The 27427-nt window shown below is 44.4% G+C and overlaps 1 protein-coding gene across 1 annotated transcript in view; it reads right to left on the bottom strand.

Annotated features, from left to right (window-relative positions):
* The window catches only part of APOB (apolipoprotein B), a 38654-nt gene extending 23975 nt beyond the window's left edge, over window positions 1-14679 (bottom strand). The window contains 16 exon segments of the mRNA XM_030311575.1: window positions 948-1124; window positions 1702-1939; window positions 2206-2417; window positions 3118-3264; window positions 3372-3489; window positions 3705-3932; window positions 4715-4934; window positions 6124-6209; window positions 6858-6982; window positions 8499-8654; window positions 9492-9645; window positions 11660-11824; window positions 13023-13137; window positions 14308-14346; window positions 14617-14643; window positions 14646-14679. Coding sequence (XP_030167435.1) covers window positions 948-1124; window positions 1702-1939; window positions 2206-2417; window positions 3118-3264; window positions 3372-3489; window positions 3705-3932; window positions 4715-4934; window positions 6124-6209; window positions 6858-6982; window positions 8499-8654; window positions 9492-9645; window positions 11660-11824; window positions 13023-13137; window positions 14308-14346; window positions 14617-14643; window positions 14646-14679 — 2241 coding nt within the window.
* Between the last annotated feature and the right edge of the window lie 12748 nt (window positions 14680-27427).

Raw genomic sequence — 27427 nt, 5'->3', positions numbered from 1 at the left:
CATCCTAGACAAGTTCTTCTTAGAGTTAAGAAGAATTCTATAGATTGATGCTTAGTCATTGAGAAAGAAGAGAGTGTTGATAGACCCAGAACACAGCAAAGAGCCTCAGCCTCAGGTGGAGGTAGTCAAATTACAAGGTGGAGGTGGGGCCATCTGTGAACATCTAGGAGTAAATTATTGCCCTGTCTTTCAAACTGAAATGTGCATACATGTCACCTAGGGAATGTCCTTAAGATGTAGGTTCAGATTCAGTAGATCCTGGTGAGGCCTCAGAACCTGCATTTCTAACACATTCTGATGTGATGCAATTGCCTGAACCACACTTTGGGTAAGGCAAAAAATTAAAGAATAAGAAACTCCAGGTTATTCAATCTGCTTTCTACTCCTTAAGTGGGGTCTTATGCTGGCTTCAAAGTGGTTTGCTCCCACTAGCTAGTACACTGATATGAGTAAGAGCCAAAAAAAGCAGTTAATTATGAAAATATGAGTTCAAAAATTGTAATAGTATCTGCTTATTGATCAATCAGTACCAGTCAGGCACTCTGCTTAGCATTTTACATACTTTACTTCATTTAGTTTTTAAATCACCCTGGGAGGCATGGATTATTAGCACACTCTGGGGATGTAGAAACAGACATAATATCAAACAGCTTTTCTAGGTATGCAGTTTGAAGACAGTGTGGTGAGAATTCAAACCCATGCCCCCGAGTTTACACTCTTAATCATCATGTGAGAGCTCCTCTAATGAGTCTGGCCGCTGGGCACATTGAATATCCAGGAGGCTTATAATTACAGAGGACATAGTCCTTATCCCCATAGGACTGGTTAATAACAGTCGTAACTGTCACTTCAGCTAGACAGTTCCTTGATGACTTCTAGGCTTGGATAAAATGTTTTCACATTGAGACCGCAAGCCTTCCTTGAGGGAGTACTTAACAAAAACATACCTGCTCACGTTTATCATCTTTGGTATAGCCAAAATGGTCCACCAAGACCTTGGAGACATGATCAGGAACTTGGCCATCAACCCAGTACAAAGCCTTGTTGACACTGTCTGGGAAAAATCCTTGCTTTCCAAAAAGAGCTTCCAATGTTGGCTCAAAGCCTTTTCCTTCCAAACCAATCTGAGAAAGAAAATCAGGCAAGAAAATGCCATCAGGTTTCTTTGTTGTATGTCAGCCTCTAATTCCTCTCTTTATGTCCATTTAATTAAACAAGTATTTAATGAATACTACAGGGTAGGAGCTGAACTTAGCACTCCACAGGAGTTGTGGTATTTAATTCTTACTAGAATCTTGAAAGGCAGAACTTATTATTTGCCCTTTTCCAGAAGAGGCAGCTAAAGTTCAGAGAGGATAAATAATTAAACAAAAGATTCGGAGTGAGAATGAATTTGGGGTTTGAGCTAGATTAGTCTGATTACACAGCCCATGCGTTTTCTTGGGTTTTGGTTCTAAGGACTTCTCTGAGACATCTGCATTTCCGTTAATACTACAGAGTCATGCCTCAGGTGACCTCTAGCTGGAAGGCAGGGGCGGGGCAAGGGAGGTGGGAAAGAAGAAGCCCTCAAACAGTTGGTATGAATGAACTGCCTGAATATAATTCCTCCCCAGGCTGCCTCACGGCTCCCTCAATTTCCTATTTGTGGTGTTGTATACAACAGGAGAGAAGACGTAAGCCTCTTCTTAGTATCACACATACCTCAAAGAGGTCCGTTGGAGCAAATCCAAAGACAGTGAGGGTTGTTTTCAGCATGCTTTCTTTAGGAAGGTAATTATTTGGATCAAATATAAGATTTCCTTCAATTTTGGCTGAGACCGGGTCAAGTGACGGAAGGGAAACAGATTTGGAGAGGTGGTAGTTCCGGGAAAATTTTGTGAAGTCCATGATGGTTGGGAGTTGAGATCCTTTCAAAGCATCTTCCACTAAGCTTTTCAAGCTAGATGGAAAGAAGGAGTGTTATTTTTAGCTTACATGTCATATTACTAATCCATTGTCTGTCCCACCCCAAGGAAATAGGGATTGCCAATTGCTACTAAAAGATTTGGGTTTCATTTGCTCAAGAGCTTGGCTCAGGTCTGATGCACTTTTGCATGAATGTTGCCCAGGAGAAAGAACACTCCATAAGGGTAGGCAGTGGCCTTCGGAATGAGGTTTAGAATTCTAGCACTTTGTTTCAGATGGGGGAACATTACGCTTACTTACTCTTTGATATACAGTTCTTCTGAGTTTAAGATGTTGGTGATGTGGGAAGCCACAAAGTTCTTCACTTGTTCATTCTGTTCCCGTGGGAGAAACTGGACAATTTGATTAATATCTGACTGGGAAGGGCTCCTCATCAGCATGAGATAGGCAGCCAGTCGCTTATCCCCTGGAGAGGCATCACTGAGGAAAACCTGAAGAAGGACTTCCCGGACCTGTAGCCAAAAAAGGAGACTATTACCACTGTCCTTTGGTCAGAACACAGAACATGCCTGGCAAACACTGGTGGGGTCTGCTAGCGGTTTATTACGTGCAAGTCGAATTTCTTTCTAATAACTTTTCAAATGCTGGTACTGAATCTTCTCACCAGTATCCCTCAGAACAACAAGCTCCAAGGAAGGGTCTCAGAAGACTCGTGTCAAATGCATGTTGCATTCAACTATATTAACATACTCAAGTTGTGACTTGATGAAGGGATGCTACTAGGTGAAAGTAAAGTTGTTTTAACACAAATTATTTCAGTGTGGGAATAAAGGTGGGAAGGGGTAGTGAGAGTGTGGGGTAAATAAATAAGGCATTTTCCAAAACTCTGGAGTCATTTCCACCCAAAGTAGGGCCAGGTCGACAATCCTAGTTTGGGAAGACTGGGGAAATCAGGCATGTTTTCCTAAGATGAGTGACGGTTGATCTGGTAGGGGGGAAGCATGGAGCTAAAGTCTCATATTCTGAGTGCTAGAGTAGCAGCATGGTCCAATATTTCTCTCTTGTCCACAGTCAGGTCAGTAGGCTTGCTGAAATTGGCAACTGGAAAGCAGTAAAATAAAGTAAGCTGAATGATGAGATTTAGAATCTCATTCCAAGTCCTTGTTAATCTGAATAAACTTTTTACGTTTAGACATCCTCTGTGGACTTAACCTCATCTTTAAGTTCCATTTTCCGCAGGGCCTGGATGGCAGCCTTCTGAATCAGCAGTGATGGCTCTGAACTTTGGATACATTTCAGGATCGAAGACGTGAGTCTTGGGGATACTGTCTCCATGGTTCTGCCAGTATTTCCAATGACCTGCATTGAAAAGAAATGAGGGGGAATCAGGGTGCAGAAAGAGAAGTAGGGGGTATCCAGGAAAATGCTTCTGAAATGATGTATATTATACAAAAGACCAAAAGTACCCTCAGAATCAAGTAGGTGTGATCTTCGTTCCCAGTGCAATCATTGCGAATCTGTTCCAACAGGTAATCAGCAATGTCTAGCAGGGCCTGGGTCACCACAGGGTTTGTCTCATGATAGCTACGGAATAAGAGTTAGGACTCAGCAAGCATAGCTAGGTTTACCTTAACAAACTTGTGTGTGCAGATTTCTTATTTCGGGGCTTTACTCTCAAAACGGCCAGTGGAAAAACAGTGTACGCATAACAGTCTGGAAGTGGAGGGTAGGGTATGACCTTAGTACAGAGATGTAGGGTCTTCCTCAACTCCTGCGAGGAGGGCCAGTGTGAAACTCACTTGTTGACCACGTGACCCAGAGCATATAAAGTGGTCCGGCTCTGCTGCTCCTTTGCTGTGCTGAAGATCTCCTGCAGCCTCTCGGCCGAGGGCTCTGGCATCAGGGCCACCAGGTAGGTCACAACATCTGTCAGAAGGGGGTTGGCCTTCTCACTTCTCAGCCACTGGAGGATGTGAGTGTAACACTGGGGCTGTCCGCACTGAATCAAAGCTTGTAAGGTGACGGGGCTGAGAAAGAAAGAGCAGAGGATTACGTAGATCACCTTTAGGCAGCTCCATTATCCTTGGCTCATGATGCTCCTCTGTCAGGAGTGCCCTGATCTCCCGTATTCACTCTCCAAATCTGACCATCTTCCGAAATCCAACTTGTATCCTAGGAACCAGGAAGCCTTCCCTATAAGCACTATCCCCTGGGGAAGCACCATGGAGGAAAGTCTGAAGAAGGACCCCAGATTTATCACCAAAAGAGGACAGTTATCCCCGTCCTTCGTTCAGAACATAGAACATGCCAGGCAGACACTGGCATGGCCTCATTTTGGTCCTCAGTCCCTCCTCTGACATTCCCAGCACTTAGAGCCAGTGCCTTGAAGTATAGAGAAATCACGGTATTACTTTGTTTGCCTGAATTCTCTCTCCACTAGCCTAGGCTTCCAGAGGGCTTTTTCTCTCAAACTTTCCAAGGTGCTCACCATAGAATGAGGGATTAGATTAGTAGATATCCATCAAAATGTGCGAAGTATTTCCCTCCTATATTAACACACAAATGCATATCTGCCTTGAATGCAGTGTGTGTGTGTGTGTGTGTGTGTGTGTGTGTGTGTGTGGCCCATGGAAGTCTAAGCATGTTAGCTGATATTTCTCTATCCAGCAAACATTAACTGATTGACTAGTTGATTAGCTGGATTGATATTTTAATGGCCCCTGAGGTTTTCTGCTTGGCCAACGTTTGCAAGTTCAGCCAGATACCATAGGTCATACGAAAGATATGGTTGCAACCATTAAAGAAATACCTGGACACCTGGATCAGCTTTGGCAAGAGGGATGTGATTGCCTCATTGTTGAGGCCTCTCAGCTCAGTAACCAGTTTATTGAAGAGGTTAGCTCTCTGGGCATTCTGGTCAGAGACGTGTAATGTTTGCAGTTCCTGGAGAGTCTTCACAATGGCCTCGGCCTGCTTTGGGGGTGATGTGGATTTGGTGATCTCAAAGGCCAGACCCACCTCCTCGGTACCTGGGAGGAGGAAAGCGTCAAAGGGATTCCTGCTTATCTACATTTCAACCACCTCTTGGTCTACTAGAAACTAGAAAGTAGGGAGGTATCAGTAAAGAAGAAAAGAAAACTATACTGTACTCGATGCCTATTATGTATCTGTCTCTGTGCTAGGTATCTGACTTCAATGTCTTTTACTTTAATGCATTTGCTCATCATACTATCCATATGGATTGCTATTATTCTTCAATATAAAGATAAGGAAACTAAGATCCATAGATGAGCAACTCACCTTGCCTAAGACCTCTCTGAGTGTAAGAGGCAGAGCCGTAATTGAATCCCAGCTTGTCTGAATTTGATATCAGATTACCTCTTTACTGGAAGGAAGCAGAGGAGGTGCTACGGCTGAGGCTAGACCCACTGGTGCTCACCTGCCATCTTTTCCAGAGGGATCAGCTTATGGGGGGATGACCCTCTGTGTCTCCTCCATCACCCTGCTCTGACCCATGCCAGCATATGTGTTAATGTGGGAAATGTGGGGGAATAACAAGGGAAATGTGGTACCATGGAAAGAGTTCTGACTTAGACTAGACCTGGGGGCTCATTTTGCATCACTTCTAATATTCAGAGACCTTGAGTACATCACAAACCTCTCCATGTGCCATTTTCCCCTCTGTAGAGTGGGTATGAAAGTCCACATAGCTACTACCATAGGTTATGCATTCCCTCATTGAGAACAATGAGGGAATGCATAAGACAGATTTAAATACAAGACAAATGCAGGGCTAGAGTTGGACTAGAGATCGCTAAGGTTCCTTCCTACTCTAAAGACGGATTCCTGACCCCAAACGCTCTCTCCCACTTCCCTACCTCATCCAGGTTCCAGGCCTAATTACTGGGTGTATAAAGTTGTCAGATCTACCAAAGGTAGACTTAGGAGGCCAATTTCCTATTTCTGAAAATCTGGGTAGCTTTGGGACACTTCTCCTTTTCTTTTGTTCCATCACCACTTGACATGTTCCACTGAACATGTTCCACTGAAAGGAACATGCTTGCTCACTAGAGTGGCCCAGAGCCAGAACACCAAAGCCCACTGGACTCATTAGTCAGCAGACACTTCCTAGGACCCAGCAAGAAGCTAAGCCATGATACATGGTGTTTCTTGGGCAGACTTCCCAGCCCTGGCAACTGCGTGCACCTAAAATCTTACCTTCATCAAAGAAGCGGCTGTTGATCTTAGGTGTTTCTTCAAGTTTCAATGTCTGTGTAACCTGTGCCATCATCCCATACTTATTCCTGGTAACAAAGGAAGTACATCATCTCATGGATGGTCAGCTCCTCAGAGCGCACTATTCTTTTCATGTTGAGTGTTTCCCCCGTCTCATTTCTACCCAAATCCTGCCTGTTTTTCAAACCATTAAATTCAGCCTCTTTGATCCCCTCACCTGCCAATGAACACCACCTACCTCCACCTGGACATGCTAGCTGTCTTTCTTTCAGAAGGACATCTGTACCTTACACCTGTCACCAGTCTGGAGTGCCCAGAGTATAGGGACTAATTTGTGCCTTGAAATTCCTGTGTATTACCCTCAGCACAATGCCAAGAATAAAGCAATTACTCAGTAAATACAAGTTGATGGATCAGGTTTCAAAATGGATTAGTATATCCAAGTCTCTGGTCCCCATCTCAAATCCTCCATAAAATGTTCTAACTCTTAAAGTCTGGGTCTCAGATACGTTTTGTTGATATGAAATTATTTTGCGTGCCTAAGATTTTCCTGCTGAATTGTCTGTTTGCTTGCAAATGGCGACAGGGATGGGCTGTGCTCTGTAGCTCCTCATAGCTTCCTCCAGGCACAGCCTCACCTACAACAGGGCACCCGGCAAGCACTCATCTCACACCAACTCCATAAGTGATGAATCAGGGTGCAGAAGGTAACCTACTTGTAGGAAAAAGGCAGGAACACGTGTTGCTCCTTACAGATGGCTTCTGACACATGCTTCTTCTTGGGGTCCAGAGTGTACTGGCAGGACTGGTTGCTGCTAATCAGAGTTGACAAGGGGCCGATCTGTGAATGGGATCGGGAAAAGCATTTTGATCAGTTCCTGAGGCTTGAACCTGATTCTTCTGCAAGGGACATTTACCTTCGAGGAAGATGGGAGATGGGAGTTCTGCACCACTAGATAAACTCAGTGAAAGAAGGGAACTTGGTACTTGACATTGAGACAAAAGGATGCAGCAACTTGGCATACGCCAAGCTGAGTCAAGCTGTACTCTTCTTATTCCACCCCAATGGACCTCTCATCCTGTACAAAGTGTATATAACCTGGTATTGTATGCATACTCACCCACTGCACATTAACACTCGACAAACTACTGCTTCTTAAGTTTTCTTTGCCTAGAAGCCCGTCCTTAAGGCTCTCTTGCACTTTTACATCCTTTGTATCTTTCAGGTTCATGCTCCACATCCTCTACGAATCTTTGGGTCTAGACTGATTGATGCTTGCCCACCATTTCTTCTAAGTGGATCTACCAACAGCTCTGCCCAGTGAGCTGTTTGAATAGTTGCTTCTCCTTCCTGGTTGGAGTTAGGATTGCTTGTCTGTACTGCTCAGTGTATAACTTTATCAAGTATGCCATTTCTTGTCCTTTATTGGCGTGTGTAGGAATCTTGTTCCTGTATTAGACTGTAAGTACCCTGAGGGGAAAATCCATGGTTCATCTGCCGCTGTCTCTGACCCTCAGTGCTGCCTAGAGTAAGTCTGAGCATACAGCAGGTGCTCAAGATAAGCCAGTGTCTTGGCCTCTTTTGATTGTGGCCCTTGTTGTCATCAGATGCCCTATTTTTGGCCCCAAGGACAATGACCAGGAACACTGCCAAGCATGGCAGTGATTGCTCAAGACCTTCCAATTTACTGAGATAGGCTGTGATTCACGTCCCGCAAGATATTACAAGGCATTGGGCAAGCTCTGGTAATGTGGTGCTGCATGAGCCCTGTTGAGGTGACAGCAGAGAAGGTTAATACTAAGGGGGTGGCCTAGACAAGAAGCAGAGGGGCCAGGTATTGATCAGGGTTGTATATGGGATGAAAGGAAATGACACTAGAATGGTCTTGGTAATGTCACTCCATGGGAGTGAGGGAGAGGAGAGCAGAACACAGGTCTTGGGGCTTCCTCAGAGGTCAGATGCCTAGAGGTGGGGGGACATCCAGTTCTCCTACAGGAAAGAGTGGCAAGTGGCTTTGCTGCCCTACATTAAGCCCTAGAACCTTCTCATGGATGGACAGTCATTATTCTCCACCGATGGCAGAAGGTTTGGTGCCAGTGACAGAATAACGGCAAGAAAGACAGAGCTCTGGGCTGAGAGTCAGGAACCTGATTCTTGTCTTGACTTAATTAATAACAGGCCATGTGGCCTCTATCAGTCCTTTCCTGGTTTGGTCCTCAGTTTCCTGCTGAAATCTATATGAAGATGAGGCTGGGTTGGATCTTCTCTGAGGTTCGTACCTGCTCTAACATTCCAGAATTTTAATAACCAAGAGGACTGTGCTCAGTGCAAGGAGCGATGTGGGTGTGAAACTTACCGTGCCTTTGATGAGAGCAAGTGGGCTAACTCCTGTGCTAATGGGCTTGAAGCGATCACACTTCTCCAGGTTTCTTTCGATGGAGATTCCTGTTGCCACATTTGCCTTCTTTGTTTTAACAGTTAAGTCACTGGAACAGTTTCCATACACAGTATCCTATGGGAGCAGAAGAGACAACAGGTTTATCCGATGGATGTGCAAAAGCAGCCTTAGGTGCGTCAGAGGGGGTGGGAAAGGAGCCTTGGAGAAAAGGCAGGAGCCATATGGACAGGGAGGGGACTTTCTTCCTCTTAGGCAGAGTGCGGGCATTGCTGCTGCCTGGCTGGCCAGAGGCAGAGTAAGAAAGCCAGTTAAGAATGGTTCTGGTTCTGATGCACTCCAGCCTGGCCTCCCAGGACCCAGCTAACTCTGACTTTTTATTCTGTGCTCTCAGAGCATTTTCTCTATTGCTCATTTACGGCATGTATTCCAATCTGCCTTGTATTTAATGTATCTTGGTTTTCTCCCCAGACCGCGAGAACTCCCTGAGGAAAGGCTTCTGCAGGATACATCTCTGTATTCTCCAAGTGTGGTATAGCATAGAACTTAGAACTCAGTAAGGGCTCAGAAATGTTCCTGGGACTCAAGTAAATTGAATTGTCTCTCAGATTGAAACTTGAAATTCTTAAGAGAGGCTGGCAACAGATTCAATTATTTTCTGTGTTGAAAACACACACAGGCTTTACTTTGTGACACCAGGTGGGGATAGAAAAAAATCAAACAAAAGAGTAGGGAGGCCAGGACTCCTCAAATACTGCTTTCAAATGAAGCCAACTTGCTCAGCCTGTTCACGAGGATCCACCAGTGAGCCCAGGAGAGAGGGGGAGCCTTGGGTACTGTGTAGCAAGCCATGGAGCCACATGAATAACCCACTCTATATACACAGTGGGACCCGGCTGAAATATGTGAAGAGGAGTTCAAAGGGCCGGTATTATCCACTCTCTGAGCTCTCACCAGAAACAACACTTGCTCATCCTCTTCTGTCTCTGGAGGAACCAGGAGGGCAGAAATGATGCCCCTTTTGATGTTCAGGATATGTTTAGGCTCCTCCTTCTCTGGGTAAAGTAAAACTTGCTTCCCTTCAGGAATGGCCAGCCTGAGTTCGTACCTGTTCCAGAGAGAGTGTGGTCACGGAAGTGTCTTTTCTCCACTGTGAGCCTGTTGGACGTAAGCTGGATCACTTTGCAGCCTTTTTTTTTTTTTTTTTTTTTTTTTACCGTTTTTTTCATTTTGCATCTTTTCTTTACAAATGTACCTACACATATACACATCTTTCAAAAAGTATAGAAATATGTGTATATTTTTGGCATTCTTTTACTTCTTTACCTGTTTTCGCTTGACTCACGCATCCGTTATCTGTTTGCCACCCACATCAGTCTCTGCTGACGTGCTCTTCGCGGAACAACCCACTGGGTATTTCATTTCTATCTCCACACGCAGGCAATCCCATACAGAGGTGTGGGGGTGGAAGCATTTGTACATAAAGATTTTTTTCATTGCTTGTCTTATACAAACGACATTGTGTTTTCCACATTTTTCTCTTTCTTACTTTTCTCAATTATACTCCATAGAAATCCTTTGACTCGTTTGGTAAAGCTCTAACAGATTTTTTTTTAAAAAGCTATAGAGCATTCCCATTTTATGGTTATATATAATTTATTCAGACATTCTCCTACTTAGTGGCATTCACTTTATTTCTGGATCTTTTTTTCCCCACACGAACAACACTGAAATAAACATCCTTATGCATATACTACTGCTTTTCTTTTCACAGGCTAGAATCCCAGAGTTTTGAAATTGCTGTGTCAAAGGCAGTAAGTATTTTTAATTATAATAGCTATTGACTATCGGCTCTCATTTCTACCACCAATGCATATGTACACTTTTCCTCGGAGGCCTGCCAGCAACAAGTGCTGTAGCTGTTTTAAATTTCTGTAGTCTTATGGGCATAAGGTGATAAATACCTTGTTGTTACCTTAATTACACTTCCTGACTACTAGCGAATTTGAGCTTCTACTCATACGTTTGTTGGATAGTCACTCGTATGTGGTCTCAGATCGTGTCTGAAGCCCATGTCAACTATGATCTTAGGGACTTCCCTCTGGGGACTCCCTTTTGGGGATTCAGGGCTGCACCTTTTCTAGTTAAGTCAGCAGGAAGAGAAGGGGGCCAGGCACATCTCCTACAGCTCGACATCCTCACTGACAGTTTCAGACACAGCCGTGTGGGCTTGGAAAGCCTTGTGGTGATCAAGAGCAGGAGTCCCTTTTGTTCGGAGAAAGATAAGCACCAAAAAGTAACTCCTAGTCCCTCCTGTCACTGCATCCCTCTCCCTCATACACATTTAGGTCTTAGAAAAACTATTGGTGGGAGTCAGAAGCCTCAAGGCTTACTCTGCAGAGGAAGGACTGGCTTTCATGATTTCATGAAATCAAAGATGGGCAGAGAGCTCCTGGTGCTACCAGATCAACGAAACTCTATCACTGCTTGTATTTATTTGCACACACTTAGGACACCATCAGCTGTGATTTGGACTGGAGGCAGGGGTGCTGTTCAAAATATTTAACAACTGGTGTCACATAGACATTGATCAGTCAGAAGACACGCCAGCTGTAAACACCAGGAATGGCCTGGTCAGCGTGCACCAGCAGAACGCTCTAGACTGGAGGCTGGGCTTGGTCTCCGTGCTGAACAGACCCCGCACCACCATGAGTAGCCACACCAACAAATCCTGCTGGACCCCCTCTTCCCCAACGAAGAGCACTAGGTTCCTGTCTCGTTTAATTCTTTAAACAAAAATTCACTTACTTAAATCAACCATCTCAGCCTTATCGTCTCAAGGAGTTTTAAAGCACGAGATTATTTGAGAAACACAGTTAAATGATAATTAGGGGAACTTCACTAGGGGAGGGTAAGTAATGCTTCCTCTTTCTGATTTTTGTGACAACTTAGCAATTCCCTGATCCGGGGTGAATACATAAAATACTTATTCTCACACACATGCCTCCTATAAACACATAGATTCATCCCTCGCTGGACACACACATACACCACACACACACATGCAACACACACACGTGTATGCACGATACATGCAGCGACTCCCAGAGTCAGAAGTTTACACAAGCCCGTGCCTTACTTGGGACATGGCAGCAGCAAACTCCTCAGAGTTGCTGGTCTTGTGCAGCAACGGCTTCCCCCTAGCGTTGAAGCCATACCCCTCCTTCAGCGCGCACTGGCTCGTCTTGAGGATGAAGCTACACAGTTGGGGGCACCTCCAGTTCAACCTGGGAAGAGGATAGCAGCACCTGAAGACTCTCCACCAAGAATGTGAGCCCGTCCACAGCCCAGACCTTACTCTTTAATCAGGACACTACGGGAAATACACTGGGGACTGTGATACCTGCTCCCCACGCCACGTGGTTTTTAACATGCCTTCTGGGTCCCCCATGAATCAACAGACTTAGTCCGATTTTGAGTCTTTTTTGCATTCTGAGGTACCAAGTTTTTTAAGTCTGCCCCTGTGCATGTAAGAAGGACTTATTTTTGTATTGGTTCTAAAGAGGCATGACTGGTTAGAGGGAATGAAGCCTGGGAGCAAGAGGAAGACCAACAGGAAGCAGGAAGCAGGCTATCATTGGTTTCAACACCAAATGTTTCCTTAATATCACCACCTCCCCCCTCCGGCCCCAGACCCCATTGTTTGTATCTATCTATTAGGGCCTCTTCAGAGCTTCTCGTAGAGCTGGCGTTTATGGAGATCCCTAGTTGTCATCTAGCACTGTTAAAGAATTTTCTGCAATGAGGAAATGTTCTATATTTGTGCTGTCTGACATAAAAGCTGCTAGCCATGGGCACTTGAATGTGGCTAGGGTAACTAAGAAACTGAATTTTAAGTTTTACCTCAATTTAAATAGCCATATGTGGCTAATGGCTACCTTAGTTGACAGCACAGGACTACGGGGCCCTAGAAAGGAGAGGTCAATGTCTCAGCCTGACTTTTCTTTCCCCAACACAAATCCCAATAGTGGCCCTTAGATCCATTCCATATCAACAGGGCATGAATAAAGTCATCTGAACCGCAGGTAAAATTTTATTCAAGAACAAACTGCATGTTTAATTTTTCTTTTTTTCTTTTTCCTTTTAGCAAAGGACACTGTTTGGCTTAGAGTATCAAAACTGCACTCCAGAATGCTTTCCTGAGATGCCCACCTCCCTTGGCTCACCCACTGGGCTTCTCTCATCATGTTAAATCTACTGTCCTGCAATGCTGATATTCTAGATATGTATTCCAATGGCATCTTGCAAACGAATGGAAAAATAAATCTGGTTGGCAAATTTTCTGTGGCAGACAACTCAGCAAAGCGGCTGACTTTCAAACTGAGGGCCAGTCCCTGCACTTTGAGGTCACAGCAGTCCTAGCATAAGCTGGGTTTGCTCAGCCGTGGACTCCGTGCCTCTGGGGCTCCTCCTCTCCCTCCATACCTTACAGGTTGATCCTGGTGTATTCTTGCATCAGCGGCCCCAGGAACACCACTGGAACTCTCAGCCTCATAGTTGTACACATACTTCCGGAGGTGCTTGAATCGAGTTGCTCCTTCTAAAATGGGGAGAAATAGGTCAACTACATAGCAGATAACTTCCCAAGGATAGTCAACTCTGGGAAGAGAGGGGCAGTGGCCCAGATCATAAAAAATGGTATTAAACTAAAATTATTATTTTCAAGTTTATTTATTTATTTTGAGAGCGAGAGAGGAGACAGAAAGGTGGGGAGGGCAGGGGCAGAGAGAGAGAGAATCCCAAGCAGGACTCAGGAACCATGAGATCATGGCCTGAGCTGAATCAAGAGTCATAGACTCAACCAACTGAGCCACCCAGGTACCCCTAGACCTCAAATTATTTTTAATTGACTGCATTATCCTTACTTTCCCTTTACAGATTTAACTTCCCCACTGTGTTTCATTGAGGATAATGTTTACATTTGATGGTATTTTGGATGTATCCTCTGAGGTGCAAGGAGGGGAATGTTAAACAATGGGGCTCAGAAAGTCTACAAGAGACCAGCAAATACCATCTAATACCTTTTCAGCTTGAAAATACCACAATTCTGTGGCTCTTTTTTTGGTTCTCACAAATCCATGAGGCAGAGTTCATTAAGTTTTAGGAGTATCTGTCCTTAAGAAAACCTCAAGGGAGGAATATCTGGAGGTTTCCGTTGTGCTGGAGAGGAATTTGCCTAACAATTTGAGAAAAAGGACATTTGGGGCATGAGCACAGATGCAGTGACGCGAGATGGACACAAGATGGCAGTGCTGCCCACCGGACGCCAGCCTCCCGCTCTCAGGAAAACACTGAGTACCACCGCAAGGCCAGCTCCTTTGACCCCGAGAGGTCAGGTAAATATGAAGGACTGGGGGGCTGGCTTCTGCACAAAGGTTAAAGTCAGCATTTCCTCACCCTCATATGTTTCGAATTAATGATTAGCCACCGATAAACAGATGGTGATGTCTCTTTAAAGTGTCCACGGGCCCACAGCGTGGCAGTTCCTTCCCCACCGTGCCCTAGGCCATGCTTTTGGGACAGAATAGAACAGCAAGGAGAAGAGAATTGAGCTCCTTTGGAGGTGCGCAGAGGCCCCAGGAACTGGCTTCCTGGGGCTCAGAGCAGTGCACATCCATCCCAGCATCCCAGCATTTTAGTGAGCTGGCGTGCAGCAGGGTGGGCTGGGGGGTGGGGGTGCCCTTCCCTGCCCAGTGGGGAAGCGCCTTACTTGGGCAGCCGGGGCTGACGTTTTCCAGCACCTCGTCTTCTGTAAAAAAAGGAGAAAGACATTGGTGGTCTCTCCGTCTTCTGATGATGGGCCCCAGCGTCTCACCGGGAGGGGCACCGCAGGGGTCTTCCAGCTTTTAGAGGAGAAGCGGCTTCTGGAGAACCCGCTCCCCAGCCCGTGCTCTCCCCGCCCCCCACCGTGCTGCGCGAGGATGAGGCCCCGCCGGCCCTTTTTCGGGTCCCCTGCGCCCCCGGCCCCCTCCCCGAGGACGCAGCCCCGCGCGCCCGCACGCCGGCCCGCCCCACTCACGCGCCCAGGCGCCGGCGGCCGCCAGCACAGCAGCAGCAGCAGCGCGGGCCTCGGGGGGCCCATGCCGACGGTGGCGGCTCCCTCGCTTCGCCTCGCGTGTCCGGCGGGCGTTCTCTTGCTCCTCAGGGACGGGCCCCCTCAGTCCTCCTCCCCTCACCGACTAGGATCTCTCCATCTCCCGGCCCATTTACCTTTCCGCCCTCCCGCCCGCTCGCCCTGGCTTCGGAGCGCGCCGGCGAATTGCAAAAGGTCCAAAGGGCAGCAGGGCCTGTTTGCTTTTGCACACCGGGCTCGCCTGGCCTCTGAGCTCCAGGAGGGGCCGGCCGGGGGCCTGAGCCCAGACCCAGCCAGGGCCACGGCAGGCCTCTATTCCGGCCTGCTTAGAGTGGGGCCCTGGGGCGGGGGTGCTTGGCGCCTGAGAGGCCTGCTCCGGCCCAGTGGGGACTTCAGGAGATGACCGGGCACGTGGACAGAGCCCACCCCTGCTCCCTGCCCCTGCTCTGATTTTGTAGCTATTTCCAGAGCCAGTCCGTAACAGACTCTTGGTTGGGACGTTTTCCTTTCTTTTTCATTTTGGTGGACTTTGCCCTGGCAGGGTGCCCCTAATGTTCATGAGTACTGTGGCTGTGCATCACCTGCCTGGGATTCAGCCCACTGAGAGGGAGCAGAGGAAGAGGGGAAGGAGGCCTGGTGAGCGACTGACTGGGTGTTCTGAGGAACCTGGTCTCATTCACAGCAAGCGTCAAGTGCCCAAATCTTGGAGAAACCCTGTGAGGTGCCCACCCCACCAACACTCTCCTGCCCCACCCCCACCATCTTCTTGGAAAATTGAGGAGAGGAGGCTTTTCCCTACATGCACCAGCTCCTGAGTTTCCTCTCCAGTGAGGAGAGGCCGGGGGGTGGATGGACAGGGCGTGTTGCCCGTACACACCCCAGAGCCTTCTCCACACATCCTTCCCTTCTTCCCACAGGAGACGTTGGCCAAGGTGCGCTTCCTCTCCCAGCTGTGGGGAATGCTGCACCGCATGGCTACTCAGCAGCACTGGCTGTACTGACCCAGAAGCCATCCTAAAGCGGGGTGGATGGGCTGGCATAGTGGGGGGATGGACCGACGACTGAGACTGGCCTGTCCACAAGGCACCTCCAGTCTGCCTGGGGTGACGAGATGCACGGACAGGCGACTGCTGCTGAGAACTGCAGGTAGACTGTCAGGAGTGTGAAAGTGCGTGGGGTGTAACTGCTGTACGGGTGCAGGGCGGGGGTGAGAGTGAGGGGCCTGAGCACCAAGGCCCGACAGGGGACTACTGGATGCATGAGCATGTGCTGCTCAGGCTAGCGCTCATGGTGGCGAGCTGGCGCTTGTGTACATTCAAGTGGAACAACTACTTGTGAAGTGTTGAGGTCTTCTGCTGGTGAGAAGGATGGTTCCAGAAGGGTTCCTTCTGGAACAACAACGTTTGCCTTGTTGTCCCCAGCACTCGGGGCCACATTTCTCCTCATTCGTGTTTTGTTGTCTTAGCCAGGAACTCCTTGGGCAGCTAAACTCCCTGCAGGGGTCAGCTGCTTTGCATCTGTGCTCTGTTAATATGGTTAAAAGTCTCAGCTGGCCCTGCCTGCACCTCCGAATTGTGGAAAGTCTGGAGAAAGGATCCGTCCCCAACCCCATTTCTCTGAGCATTTGATCAGAACTGTTTTGTGACTGACCTTCCACCAGGAGCTGGTGTTAGTATTTCTGGAAGTGGGTTTTCACTTTAAAGAGGATGGGTGAAATTTTTAGGTCTTAAGAACCAAAAGGAGGTGAGAGATGAAGTCAGTGTACTACTGTCAGTGTCCACAGACCACATCAGTTTTGTGATTTGGGAATCAAAAATGGGTCTGGTATCTTGGATGCAGAGAAAAATCGTGCGGTGTTTAGATGCTTCTGAGCTGTCATCCTCTCCAAAGAAGGAAGCCCAAGACTTGAAAACATGGGGGGTCAACTTCTTTATTTCCCTCATTTCCTTTGGAAAGTCACCCTGGGCGGGGCTTCATCCTCTGACAGGGTCCAGTGCACAAGCATCATCAAGCAAATGTTGAATCATCGAGTTGACTTGACTACACAGGCAGCAATACTAGGAGGATTCATATGTAGATTTTTCTTAAGTTACAAATTCATGCAGATCTTTTGTCAAAAGCTATTTGAAAACGCAGCATTCATTGTGATCACAGATATCACCCCATTCCTTCCTTTGGGTAAAACATTTCTCAGTTCCCTCTCCTTAACAAGTTCTAAGTTTCAAAGGATATCTGCTAGTTTTTGTGGAGACCTCAGCTGGAATTAGGATTCAGGAAGTCTTATGGTATAAACTGTACTCATGAACAGAAAAGATGCTGGTCCAGAAAGGTCAGCTGATAGGAAGGAAAACAGTGCATTAGACTCAGTAAGTCCAGAGATTGAGTCCTAGCTTTCTTGTGAAGTTTGTAACCTTGGGCAAGTGACTCTGTTAAGTCATCCCTAAAATAGGATTAAAATATCTACGTTCCTTCTAGGAATTTTGAGAGAAGTAAATGAAACAATTATGTAAATAATTGCACTGATAGCATGATGCCTGGCCAAAAGAAAAAAAAAAGAGTGACTTATTTATTAATGTGTATTAAAGTGGAAGTATATTTGTAGCATACCTACTGAACTAGTTAACTAAGATGTATACAGAATCAGGGATTAATAGAACAAAAATAGGAAATGAGGCTGAGGAAAAGCACACAACAGGGCCTCCAGGAGGGCTATGCATAGCTGTGACCAAGCATCCCTTTGTCTCTTGATGATTCCTTACATTTCTGAGTGTTTGAAAATCACTGCCCTTTCTGAGGCAAATGGAGGCCTTCCTACAGCAGGCAGACTAGTGACTCTAGCAGAGACACATTCTGGTGTCATAAAGATTAATCCCAGCCAGTGGCTGTGATTTATCAGCTCATGAATGCAGAGTCCCTTTGGGTGAACCATCCGTCTGAGTAAACACAGAGCTCTGGGTTGCCATTAGAAAGCCACCTGACCAGTGGAATTTCAAGGAATTAGATAATGTTGAATTTTCCAGTTGTAGTCTCTAGAAGTGAAACTATGCATTCTGTTTATGTGCAGGTGACCAGAAAAGTCCTGGCCAAGTTTAGGGCACTATGGAAGTTATTAAAGAGCCCCAGAAACTTAATATTTTGAGTTCAGTGCAGTTTACATACTGGTATAGATGTTCAGTACGTAATTTGACGAATACTAATGAATGAATCTGTGCCATTCAGTTATACCCCTCATCGCTTCTAGGATATTTATGTACAGTGACCATGATGCCAAATAAATCTTCTCAGTGACACAAAACAAGGAAATACAATCTTATACAAATTATTCTCAGCTATGCTGTTAAAAAACTCATCTGGAAAGTAGGGACCAGTATTGACAATGACTAATTAGCCTATCTCTTTTCTGCCTCTGACTGCATTGTAATTGTAACTGATGCCCAGAAGTTGGAAAGTAAACCTTAAGAGTTGTGGATGGAACCATGCATGCCCAGTATGGTCTGTACACGTATGTGCACACACATCATGCACACCCCCCCCCACCTCACACACACAAATGAGAAATGTCAAGAAAAACATGGTTGCATTTAGGTGGATGGGATAGTAGAAGGTAGTGGGATGGGCCAGTGTCAACCGAATGAAGGCATTACTGATGGCTGATTAACCTCCTGTTAGGAAGCAAAAAAGAATTTTTCCACTCCCTTATTCTGCTATCCAAGAGATAAGGTCAAAATGTTGAGTAGCATTTCTCCCCAAGGGAGGGAACTCAGATGTCAGCACTGTTCTACCTGCCGTGAGGCTCTGTGTGTATGAACTACCACTTCCTTGAAGATGCACATCTCATCCAATCACCTTCCAGGGCAGGCTGCTGCCCTACCTACTTGGAGGAAGCTTTCTCTGGGTCCAGCCCAGTTGGACCTCACGGCTTCTAACCCTGCTCTCTTCTCAGTTTCTTTTGCGAACAACCTGTCATGTAGAGCCTTCATACAACCTCTGTTGTTGCCCTGAACTTATATTTTTCTCTGATAATATGATTTTAATTTTTCATGTGTTAACCTATTACCTTGCCAACTAGAGAGATAAGCTAGGAGGGCAGGAACTGTGTGTGGTTTTCACCTTTGTATTCCTCGTCTTTCCTGCTCACCAACACCTTGTAGGAGGCTGGGCAGGTGCTAGCTAGGGAATACATACTAGGATTATAATGTGAGATGGTACTTGTGAGGCAGGTGTTTTGTTTTTTTTTTTTTTGAATGCATGAACTTCATTTTTAGTCCTGGGTGCTGCCTGCGTGTGTCCATATCTTAATTCAGAATGTGTGGTGCATTTGAATTGGTATGAGAGAAGTGAAGCAGGATCATGGGACTGTCTCAAAAACTGTCTGTCCTTTACCTGTGTGATGAGTGGACAGGACTAGGTGACCTCTTAGGCCCACTGCAGCTCTGACTAATTTGATTCTGTGAAGACTCTGCAACTTAAAAAAAATAATTTATAAGTTACACTGGGCTCACACTTCATGATTAGGGGCTGGAGCTGAGGATTCGGAATCATTGAGAAGGATGGATTTTCTGAGAGGCCACCTACCTCTGTAAAGACTTGCATTCTTGTGTCTGAGAAATAGAATGCTCCACTCATTTCAAACAGATTTCCAGCTAAGAGAGTGCATACCTTCCTAGAGGGACTGGGCAGTTCTCAGGGAGTGCTTCCTGGTGTCTGACCTTAGTCTTCGTCTTTGGTCAGATAAGCTTACCTTGACCTCAGATAAGCTTCCTTAGATATACCTTAGCTTGTTCTTTGAGAGGCTTCTTGCTGACTTTTGTCAATTACTTTTTACTGACCTGTTTTTTTTCCCTTGAGTTTTCTTTATGTTCTCACAGGACTAAGGACTGGAATGTACTGCCCTCACAAGGCTGAGGCCAGTGCTGATGGTAAACAGATGGCTCACTGGCTAGCTGCACCTCACCATTGCCACCTCACCATGAGCCATTGATTCTCAAGTGTTTATGGAGGTCATAAGTAGTATGTCCTCTGAGAGCTTACAGATGAGGAGAAGGCATGAATAACATCCCAGCTAACAACTAGTGTATATAAAGTGCCCAGTGTGTGGTCTGTGGGTCTCAGAGGTCCTGACTTGAGCTGCATCTTGGATGGTGGGCAGGATTTGGCAATTGGACTGTGTGGCACCATTGAAAGAACAGTGGCAGGAAGCTGAGATTATGATGTCCTGAGGGTTGGTAACCCAGACAGACAGCTGAGTCCATGGAGAAGGCTGGGGGTAGATGGGGGAGGGCCAGGAACTAAGCTTTCTGGCTAATTCAATCTTTGATTTAACTGCGGGTTACTATACAAACTTCACAGTATATATTTGGCATTAAATATAGTACATATGCCATTTAAACCCTAGGTTGCATAGAAGGCTGTGAGTATTGGGCTGAGTTCTCCTTGTCCAGAGCTCTAAAGGGAAGTGGAGGGGCAGGGATTCACAGACTGTTAGACACAAAGATCTTAAAAGACTGACTCTAGATACATAGAGAAACTGAGGCCCAGACACCTGTGGTGGTGGCTGTAGTTTCTAAGACAAGGGCAGAGGTAGGGCAAGATTACAAACTATAATATTCATTCTACTCTAATTGCATTAAATCTATGTTGACTACATAAAATTGCTTGGAGATTGTTTTATACAGATGAATCTTTGATATCAGTGTATGTTTCCTTATAATCTACTGCCCATTAAAAGTGGAAAACTTAATTGATTTTTTTGTGGATTTGTATTCAGAATAAATATTGTTATGTAACTAATTATATAGAATCATAGAGATTTGGGGGCTTAAAGGGCCATTAAGGTCATTGAATCCTACTCATCTCCCAATATAGGTGTCCCAACAGTCTGAGAATTCCTGGGCACTCATCAGGAGACTGCCTGAAGAGTGCAATTTTGTGAGATTAGATAATGCTCTAGTCTGCCAAACAATTTAAGAGTCCTAAAAGAGAAGCTTCCCAGCCTGCTTATCTACAGATGGTCGGATGGTCCTGTGCATGGACAACAATGCTCTGTAGCCCTATCTCATGTCTCTTGTGTTTATGTCCCCTGTCCAGGTCACAGACCAGCCATTGCAGGGAAAGCTCTCTGAGAAGAGTGACAATCTGGGGATAGATGATACTCTGACACTGTCATACCAATTCTGAAGTCAAAATCAAGTAATTACCAGATTGTCTGATGTCTTCACCTTACCTCCTTCCTCTCTATTAGTGCAGGGAGTGGAGGTGGGGGAGTCAGGCCAGCCCCAAAACTCAGTCTACTTTGGTTTCTTGGTCTCCAAAACAGAAAGTAGGTAAAAGTATGTGCCATTTAGTATCTGGGGTTCCTTGTCTTTCTTTCTTTCTTTCTTTCTTTCTTTTTCTTTTTTCTTTCTTTTCTTCTTTCTTTCTTTCTTTCTTTCTTTCTTTCTTTCTTTTCTTTTTTTCTTCTTTCTCTTTCTTAAGTGGGGGCACTTAGCGTTAATAAAGTTACTTTAAAATAAATAATGATCACCTTCAGTGTTCTGAGAGCTATCCTAGAAGGGGACTTCTTTAATAGCTTTACTAAGACAAAATTCATATCATAAAATACACACTCATTTTAGGAGTATAGTTCAGTCATTTTTAGTATATTCACAGAATTGTACAACCTTTACCACAATACATTTTTAGATGTTTTTATCACCTCAAAAATAAATCCCACACCAGTTTGCCAACACTCCCTCAAATCTGCATTTCCCCAGCCCTGGGCAGCCACAGATCTATTTCCTGTCTCTAGATTTGCTTATACTTGACACTTTATACACATAATCATAAAATGGGTGGTCCTTTTTGACTGGCATCTCTTCACCCACCGTAAGGTTTCCAAAGGTCATCCATATTGTAACATTCCATTCCTTTTCATTGCCAAATATTCCATTGGATGGATATACCACAGCTTATTATTATTCATCAATTGGCGGACATTTGTGTTGTTTCCACTTAGGGGCTATTATGAATAGTGCTGCTATGAACATTTGTGTATTAGTTTTGCATGACATATCTTTTCATTTTCCTCAGGTAAGAGTAGAATTGCTGAGTCATATAGTTAACTCTACTTGAAGGACAGTCAGACTTCAGACTTTTCCAAAGTAACTGCACCATTGTGCATTCCCACCACCAGTATCTGAAGGTTCCAATTTCTCTGCATCTTTGCCAACACTTATTTTTATCTGTCTTTTTGATTAGAGTCATCCTAGTGGGTATGAAGCAGTATCTCGTTGTGGTTTTGATTGGTATTTCCATGACGGTAATGATGTTTGGGCATTTTTTCATGTTCTGATTGGTAATTTGAGAAATGTCCTTTAGAGAAATGTCTATTCAAATCCTTTGAGCTTTGAACTTTTTAATTGAGTTGTTTTGACTTTTTGTTTGTTAAGTTGCAAGAGTTCTTCATATACTCCAGATATAAGTCTCTTATCAGATATAGTATTTATAAACATATTCTCTCATTCTGTGGGTGCCTTTCACTTTTTGATGGTTGAAGTACAGAAGTTTTAAATTCTGATGAAGTCAAATTTATTTTTCTTCTGTTGCTTGTTTTTTGGTGTCATACCTAAAAAATGTTACTTAAACAACGTGAAGAAAATGAACTTTATATTTTCTCTAAAATGTTTATAGTTTTAGGTTTTCTTTTTATACCTGTGATCCATTTAGAGTTTTTTTTTTGTTTTTTTTTTGCATGTAGAAGATTCCTTTTGAGCCTTATTTTTAGAAATGTCTAGGTTCTGTGAGCTTGTACATGGCCCTGACTAACCTTCCTGCTACCTGCTCATGGGGCATTATCTGTTCCCGGGAAGATGACATCAGTCCTATTGCTCAATGAGCAGAATCAGTCTCCTTATCAGAGTACTGTACTCCTCCTCCCGGTGCTTTCCAAGCAGTGACCAGTCACCTGGGACTGAGAACCACAGTCCCTGAGGGGATAGACCCTGAGTCCTTGTTTTTCAGTAGGAAAAAAAGATGTTTTGGTCTCTGAGGCTGAAATCCAAAGCTCCTTGTGGAGTCCCAAATGCCACAATGCTGTGATAGCTGTCTTTGCTTTTTCTGCAGAAAGGATCCAGTGAAATGAAGTTTTTGTTTGCACCCGAAACAGTTCAACATGTTCTACAAGGAAACATAGTAATAAACTAGTATTAAATAAAACTAGTATTAAATAAAACTAGTAATAAATAAATAAAAGAAGTGACATAATGAACCTTAGAATGGTTACTCTGGGGGTGAGAAGGAGAAGAACGGGAGTTGAGAGTGGGGGCAGGGAGTTAGAAGGGGGACTATTCAAGAGTGTCTTGGTGGCTCATTGGCTGGGCATCCGACTTCGGCTCAGGTCATGGTCTCAAGGTTATTGAGTTCGAGCCCTGCATCAGGCTCTATGCAGACAGCTTGGAGCCTGGAGTGTGCTTCAGATTCTGTCTCTCCCTCTCTCTCTCTGACCTGACTCTCCCACTCACTCTCTCTCTCTCTCTCTCTCTCAAAAATAAACATTAAAAAAATTAAAAAAAAAAGCTGGCAAATTATAGGTTCTCTGCCCCTTTCTTAAAAAAAAAAAAAAAGAAGAGGGACTATTCAAACAAATAAACCAACAGACCAGTGATAACAGTATGCCAGACACTGAGGGGGGGAATGGTCCTCTCTCTGCTCCTGAGTGCAAACAAAATGATAGTTATATAAGTATAAATATTTTTTTAAACTCCAATTTATCAAGCACCAAAAATGTACCAATCCTTGTGATAGTGAACTTTCATAAATTATCTCATTTAATTTCCAAAGAAAAAAATCTTCAAAGTAGATATTTTAACCACCAATCTTACAAATAAATAAGGAAGCCAGAGCTAAATTCCATAACAACCACCAGGTTCTAATGTCTGCATTATGCAAGTTGGGGCCAATTAGAATGTGTAAGAGGATCAAATAAACCAGGTTGCATCTCCTCGGTGACTCTGTTCTACACACAAAGTTTCCTTCTAACTGGGGAAGGAAGCTAGTGTCTTACTAAGAAGAGCTGCATTCCACATTGCTTTGAGGGTTTGTTTAAGGGCTTTGGGTATATTTCATGATTTCTTTTAACAACTCTTCTGATTGTCCTGTGCGTTTTATGCTGTATGTCACAGGTGAGGTATCTGAAGCTGCCTGGAGTTAAATGACTTTCCAGGATCACCTGGCTGATAACTAGCTGAACTAGAACTCAGGTTTTCTTACTTCCAATCCCAAGTAGTTTGTATGCCATCATCTTGAATCTCAGTGAGAAGATTAGGAAATCCAGAACTCTTTATGGCATTTGTTCGAGAATTAAGGCAGGGGTTATTGAGCCTCAGCTGTCTCCCAGAGAGGATGCTCAGAGAAGCAACATGAAAATACCGTAGCACTCACGGCTGGAGCTGGAGATGGGGCTGAGTGGCATTTCCTAAGGTAGGCTTTTGATAACATTCAGATTTCTGAAGAAATGTGCTTGTGGGGAAGCACAGACATGCGGAAACACCTGCGGTCACTGCTCTTTGGATGAGATTTTAATGTAAACGCTGTTTATTGCAATTTCCCTCTTCTACATGCCTTTTCCCCAAGTAGATACATGAGAAGCTGGCTCACATACCTTACTTCTTTTCCATATTGGTTCTGTACATACATAATGGTGTTTGCATGGCTAATCCTCCTGGATCACCCTCCAGAATATGAGACACTGCATCACACCCTGAAAATCCTCTGAGAATGACTCAGTGTGAAACAATGTGTCTGTTCTCTCCTTCCAGACCAGGTCTTGGGACTTGAGTCCCTCAGGGGAATGGCTGATAGCATTCTCTATCACTGGCTGACCCATGAGCACAGTTAAAGGTCATCCTTATGAGTTACTTTGGAGAAGTCCAATATAAAATGGTAAATTGAGGCAATTAATCCAAATTAATCTATTCCTCTTGACTCTTACACTTTTTTTAACCTGAACATTTTAGTTGAAAATGGTGATGGATGTCTGAATTATCCAGATAATTACTTCATTCTCACTTCGTTAATGCCAGAGCTGTGTCTTCTTGTTAGAGGGCAGATGAATTACTCCCTTACTGCTCAGAGAAGCTAGAACCTTCCTGAAAGGAGGGAGGTAGACAGGTGAGGAGTTTTATGACTAGAGCAGCTTCTGAGTTCATCCCACTGATGACCCCCATCTATTGCTCTCCTCAGCTGGCTGCTGTGCTTCCATCCCAGTGCTCCCCTGCCTTATCATTCTTGCATGGGTGGAGAAGAGGTGCTCCTATGTGTGTCTCCTCCCACATGCCCTCACCTTACTTGGGTCCCTCTTGGTGCTCTCACTACCTTGCCCTGGTCACCAAGCCTTAGCCCTCATTTCCACTTTGTCTCCAGGTTGTCTGTTCTATTCCTCCTCCTTCTTCATATTTTCTTTATCACATCCACCATTTTCGTACTCAGTTATCTCTGAATGAATGATTGTTTTGAGCTATTTTGTGGCCTGTGATGCTGGCACATGTGGAATATACCAAAATGATTCCCCAAATAGCCTGAGTATTAATTTTGATAGGGCTTCGATAATAAAGTACCACAGACTGGGTGGCTTAAGCCACAGAAATTTATTTTTTCACAATGCTGGAGACCAGAAGTCCAAGATCAGGGTGTTTGCAGAGTTGGTATCTTTTGAGGGCTTTCTCCTTGGCTTGTATGTGGCTGTCTTCTCTTCCCTGTGTCCTCACATGGTCTTCCCTCTATGTTTCCTAATCTCCTCTTTTTATGAAGACACCACTCATATTGGATTAGGGCTCACCCTACTGACTTCATTTCACTTAATTTCCTCTTTACAGGCTCTTTCTCCAGGACAATCACATGCTTTGAGGTACTGGAAGTTGGGACTTCAAAATATGTCTTTGTCTGCTTGGACTGCCATAACAAAATACTGAGTGCTTAAACAACGGAAATTTATTTCCTTACAGTTTGGAAGCTGAAATTCTGAGATAATATGGTAGCATGGTTGAGTTCTGGTAAGAGCTCTATTCCTGGCTTGTAGGAAGCCTGTGTCCTCACATGGCAGGGGAGTAGGGATAGGGTGAGGAGAGGAGAGGGAGAGAAGTTCTGCAAATATTATTACATTAGAGATTAAGGTTTCAACATATGAATTTTTGGGTCAACACAGTTCAGTCCACAACAGCATATGAATTTTAGTGTGTCTGTGGGGGGATACACTTGAGCCCAGAATAGTCTGAATAAGGGATTAAGAACACAAGTATATGATTTCCTTACAGTGGGCTGTGATATGGACCCATACTTTCTTTGTTTCTTGAGAAGGGTTTTGAAGCGCTTCAAGAAGATCCTGTTAGTTGACTACCTTACTGTAGACTATGGTCCAAATAGTTTTGTATCTGCCTCACAGAGCTAAATATGGCTTCCTCAGTGTCTGAGTGCTTCCTGAGTTGGGTTTTGGCCATGGTGCTTGTTGCACTGGAAGAATATTGTTGGAGAATGCTCCTAGGGCATATTAGTGGGCAGCATTGCTAATGCATTCTGGGGGCAGCAATGCTAATGCATTCTGGGGGCCATTTGTCTGTAAGACAAATCCAGAAAACAACTATCCTGGGACGTTAAGACAGTCTGTCAACAATAGCAAAAAATCCAGGAAGAAGAATGATAAAGCTTGTTGACTTTTGCTCTCCAGGAGCTATTTTTCTTCTTGCAGAGTAAACTCATCTCTGGGGGATTAAAGGCAGCCTCCCAGAGAGCTATGGACTCCCTTCCACCTCCAGGCCAGCAATTCACTTAGCTCAAGAGACAATGGTGCCAGTGACCTGAGTCTAATCTGGAAGGGCAGATTAATGCTTGACACTGTGGTTGCTTTGGGTAGGGAACAGAGAAATAAAGGTGTCTCTGGCAAGAAAAGATTAAGTGTAAAGACTATAAATTAGGAAAGAATCATTTATGTGAGATATCAAGCTTCTTCAAGGAAGTGCTGGAAGAAATATTTTTGGTTATTTAGGAGATTTTAAAAAGTGACACTTTGGATATAAATCAGCCTATGAAAAATAGTATGGTAATAGTATATTTGGTAAAAATGATATCAAAATAAGGCAAAAATAGAATTATATTGCTTGGCTGAGTAGTCTGATTGAACCCAACCATAGTTTGATTCCATTATGGTCAGATAATTTATACTGTGTGATTTTAATTATTTTAAATATGTTGGGGTTTGTTTATGACCCAGTCTATGGTCTATATTGTTAAATATTTCATGGTTACTTGAAAAGACTATATTCTACTGGGTTGGGTGTAGTTTTCTATAAATGTGAGTCAGATTCTGTTGGTTGATGGTGTTGTTGAGTTCTTTTATATCTTTGCTTATTTTGTGTATTGATTCCATGAATTGCTGAGAGTGGGGTGTTGAAGTACCTGACTAGAAATAAAGCTGGGGCTCAAAAACCAGAAAGAATGAGGCTTCCTCCTATCAATCAATCAATGAATCAATCAATTAGTAAAAAAGGCATTTTGAGATACGGATGGGCCCAGTTAAGAGAATTGGATGTTTTCTTCAGGTGTGATATCAGTGTTTATAGGCTTATGCTGATATACTGAAGCATTTGTAACTTCCCTTCATCAAGATTTTCTATGTTTGATTAATTCATCTGGTTAGCCAGACTTGGTTCAAGGCAACCTATGGACTAAGGAGGATGGCAGAGCTTCCACCTGTTGGATGGTCTACTGAGGAACTTACTCTTGTTGT

The sequence above is a fragment of the Lynx canadensis genome, chromosome A3 (genome assembly GCF_007474595.2).
Source record: "Lynx canadensis isolate LIC74 chromosome A3, mLynCan4.pri.v2, whole genome shotgun sequence".
Classification (NCBI taxonomy): domain Eukaryota; kingdom Metazoa; phylum Chordata; class Mammalia; order Carnivora; family Felidae; genus Lynx; species Lynx canadensis.
This window is presented reverse-complemented; position numbering and strand designations above follow the sequence as displayed.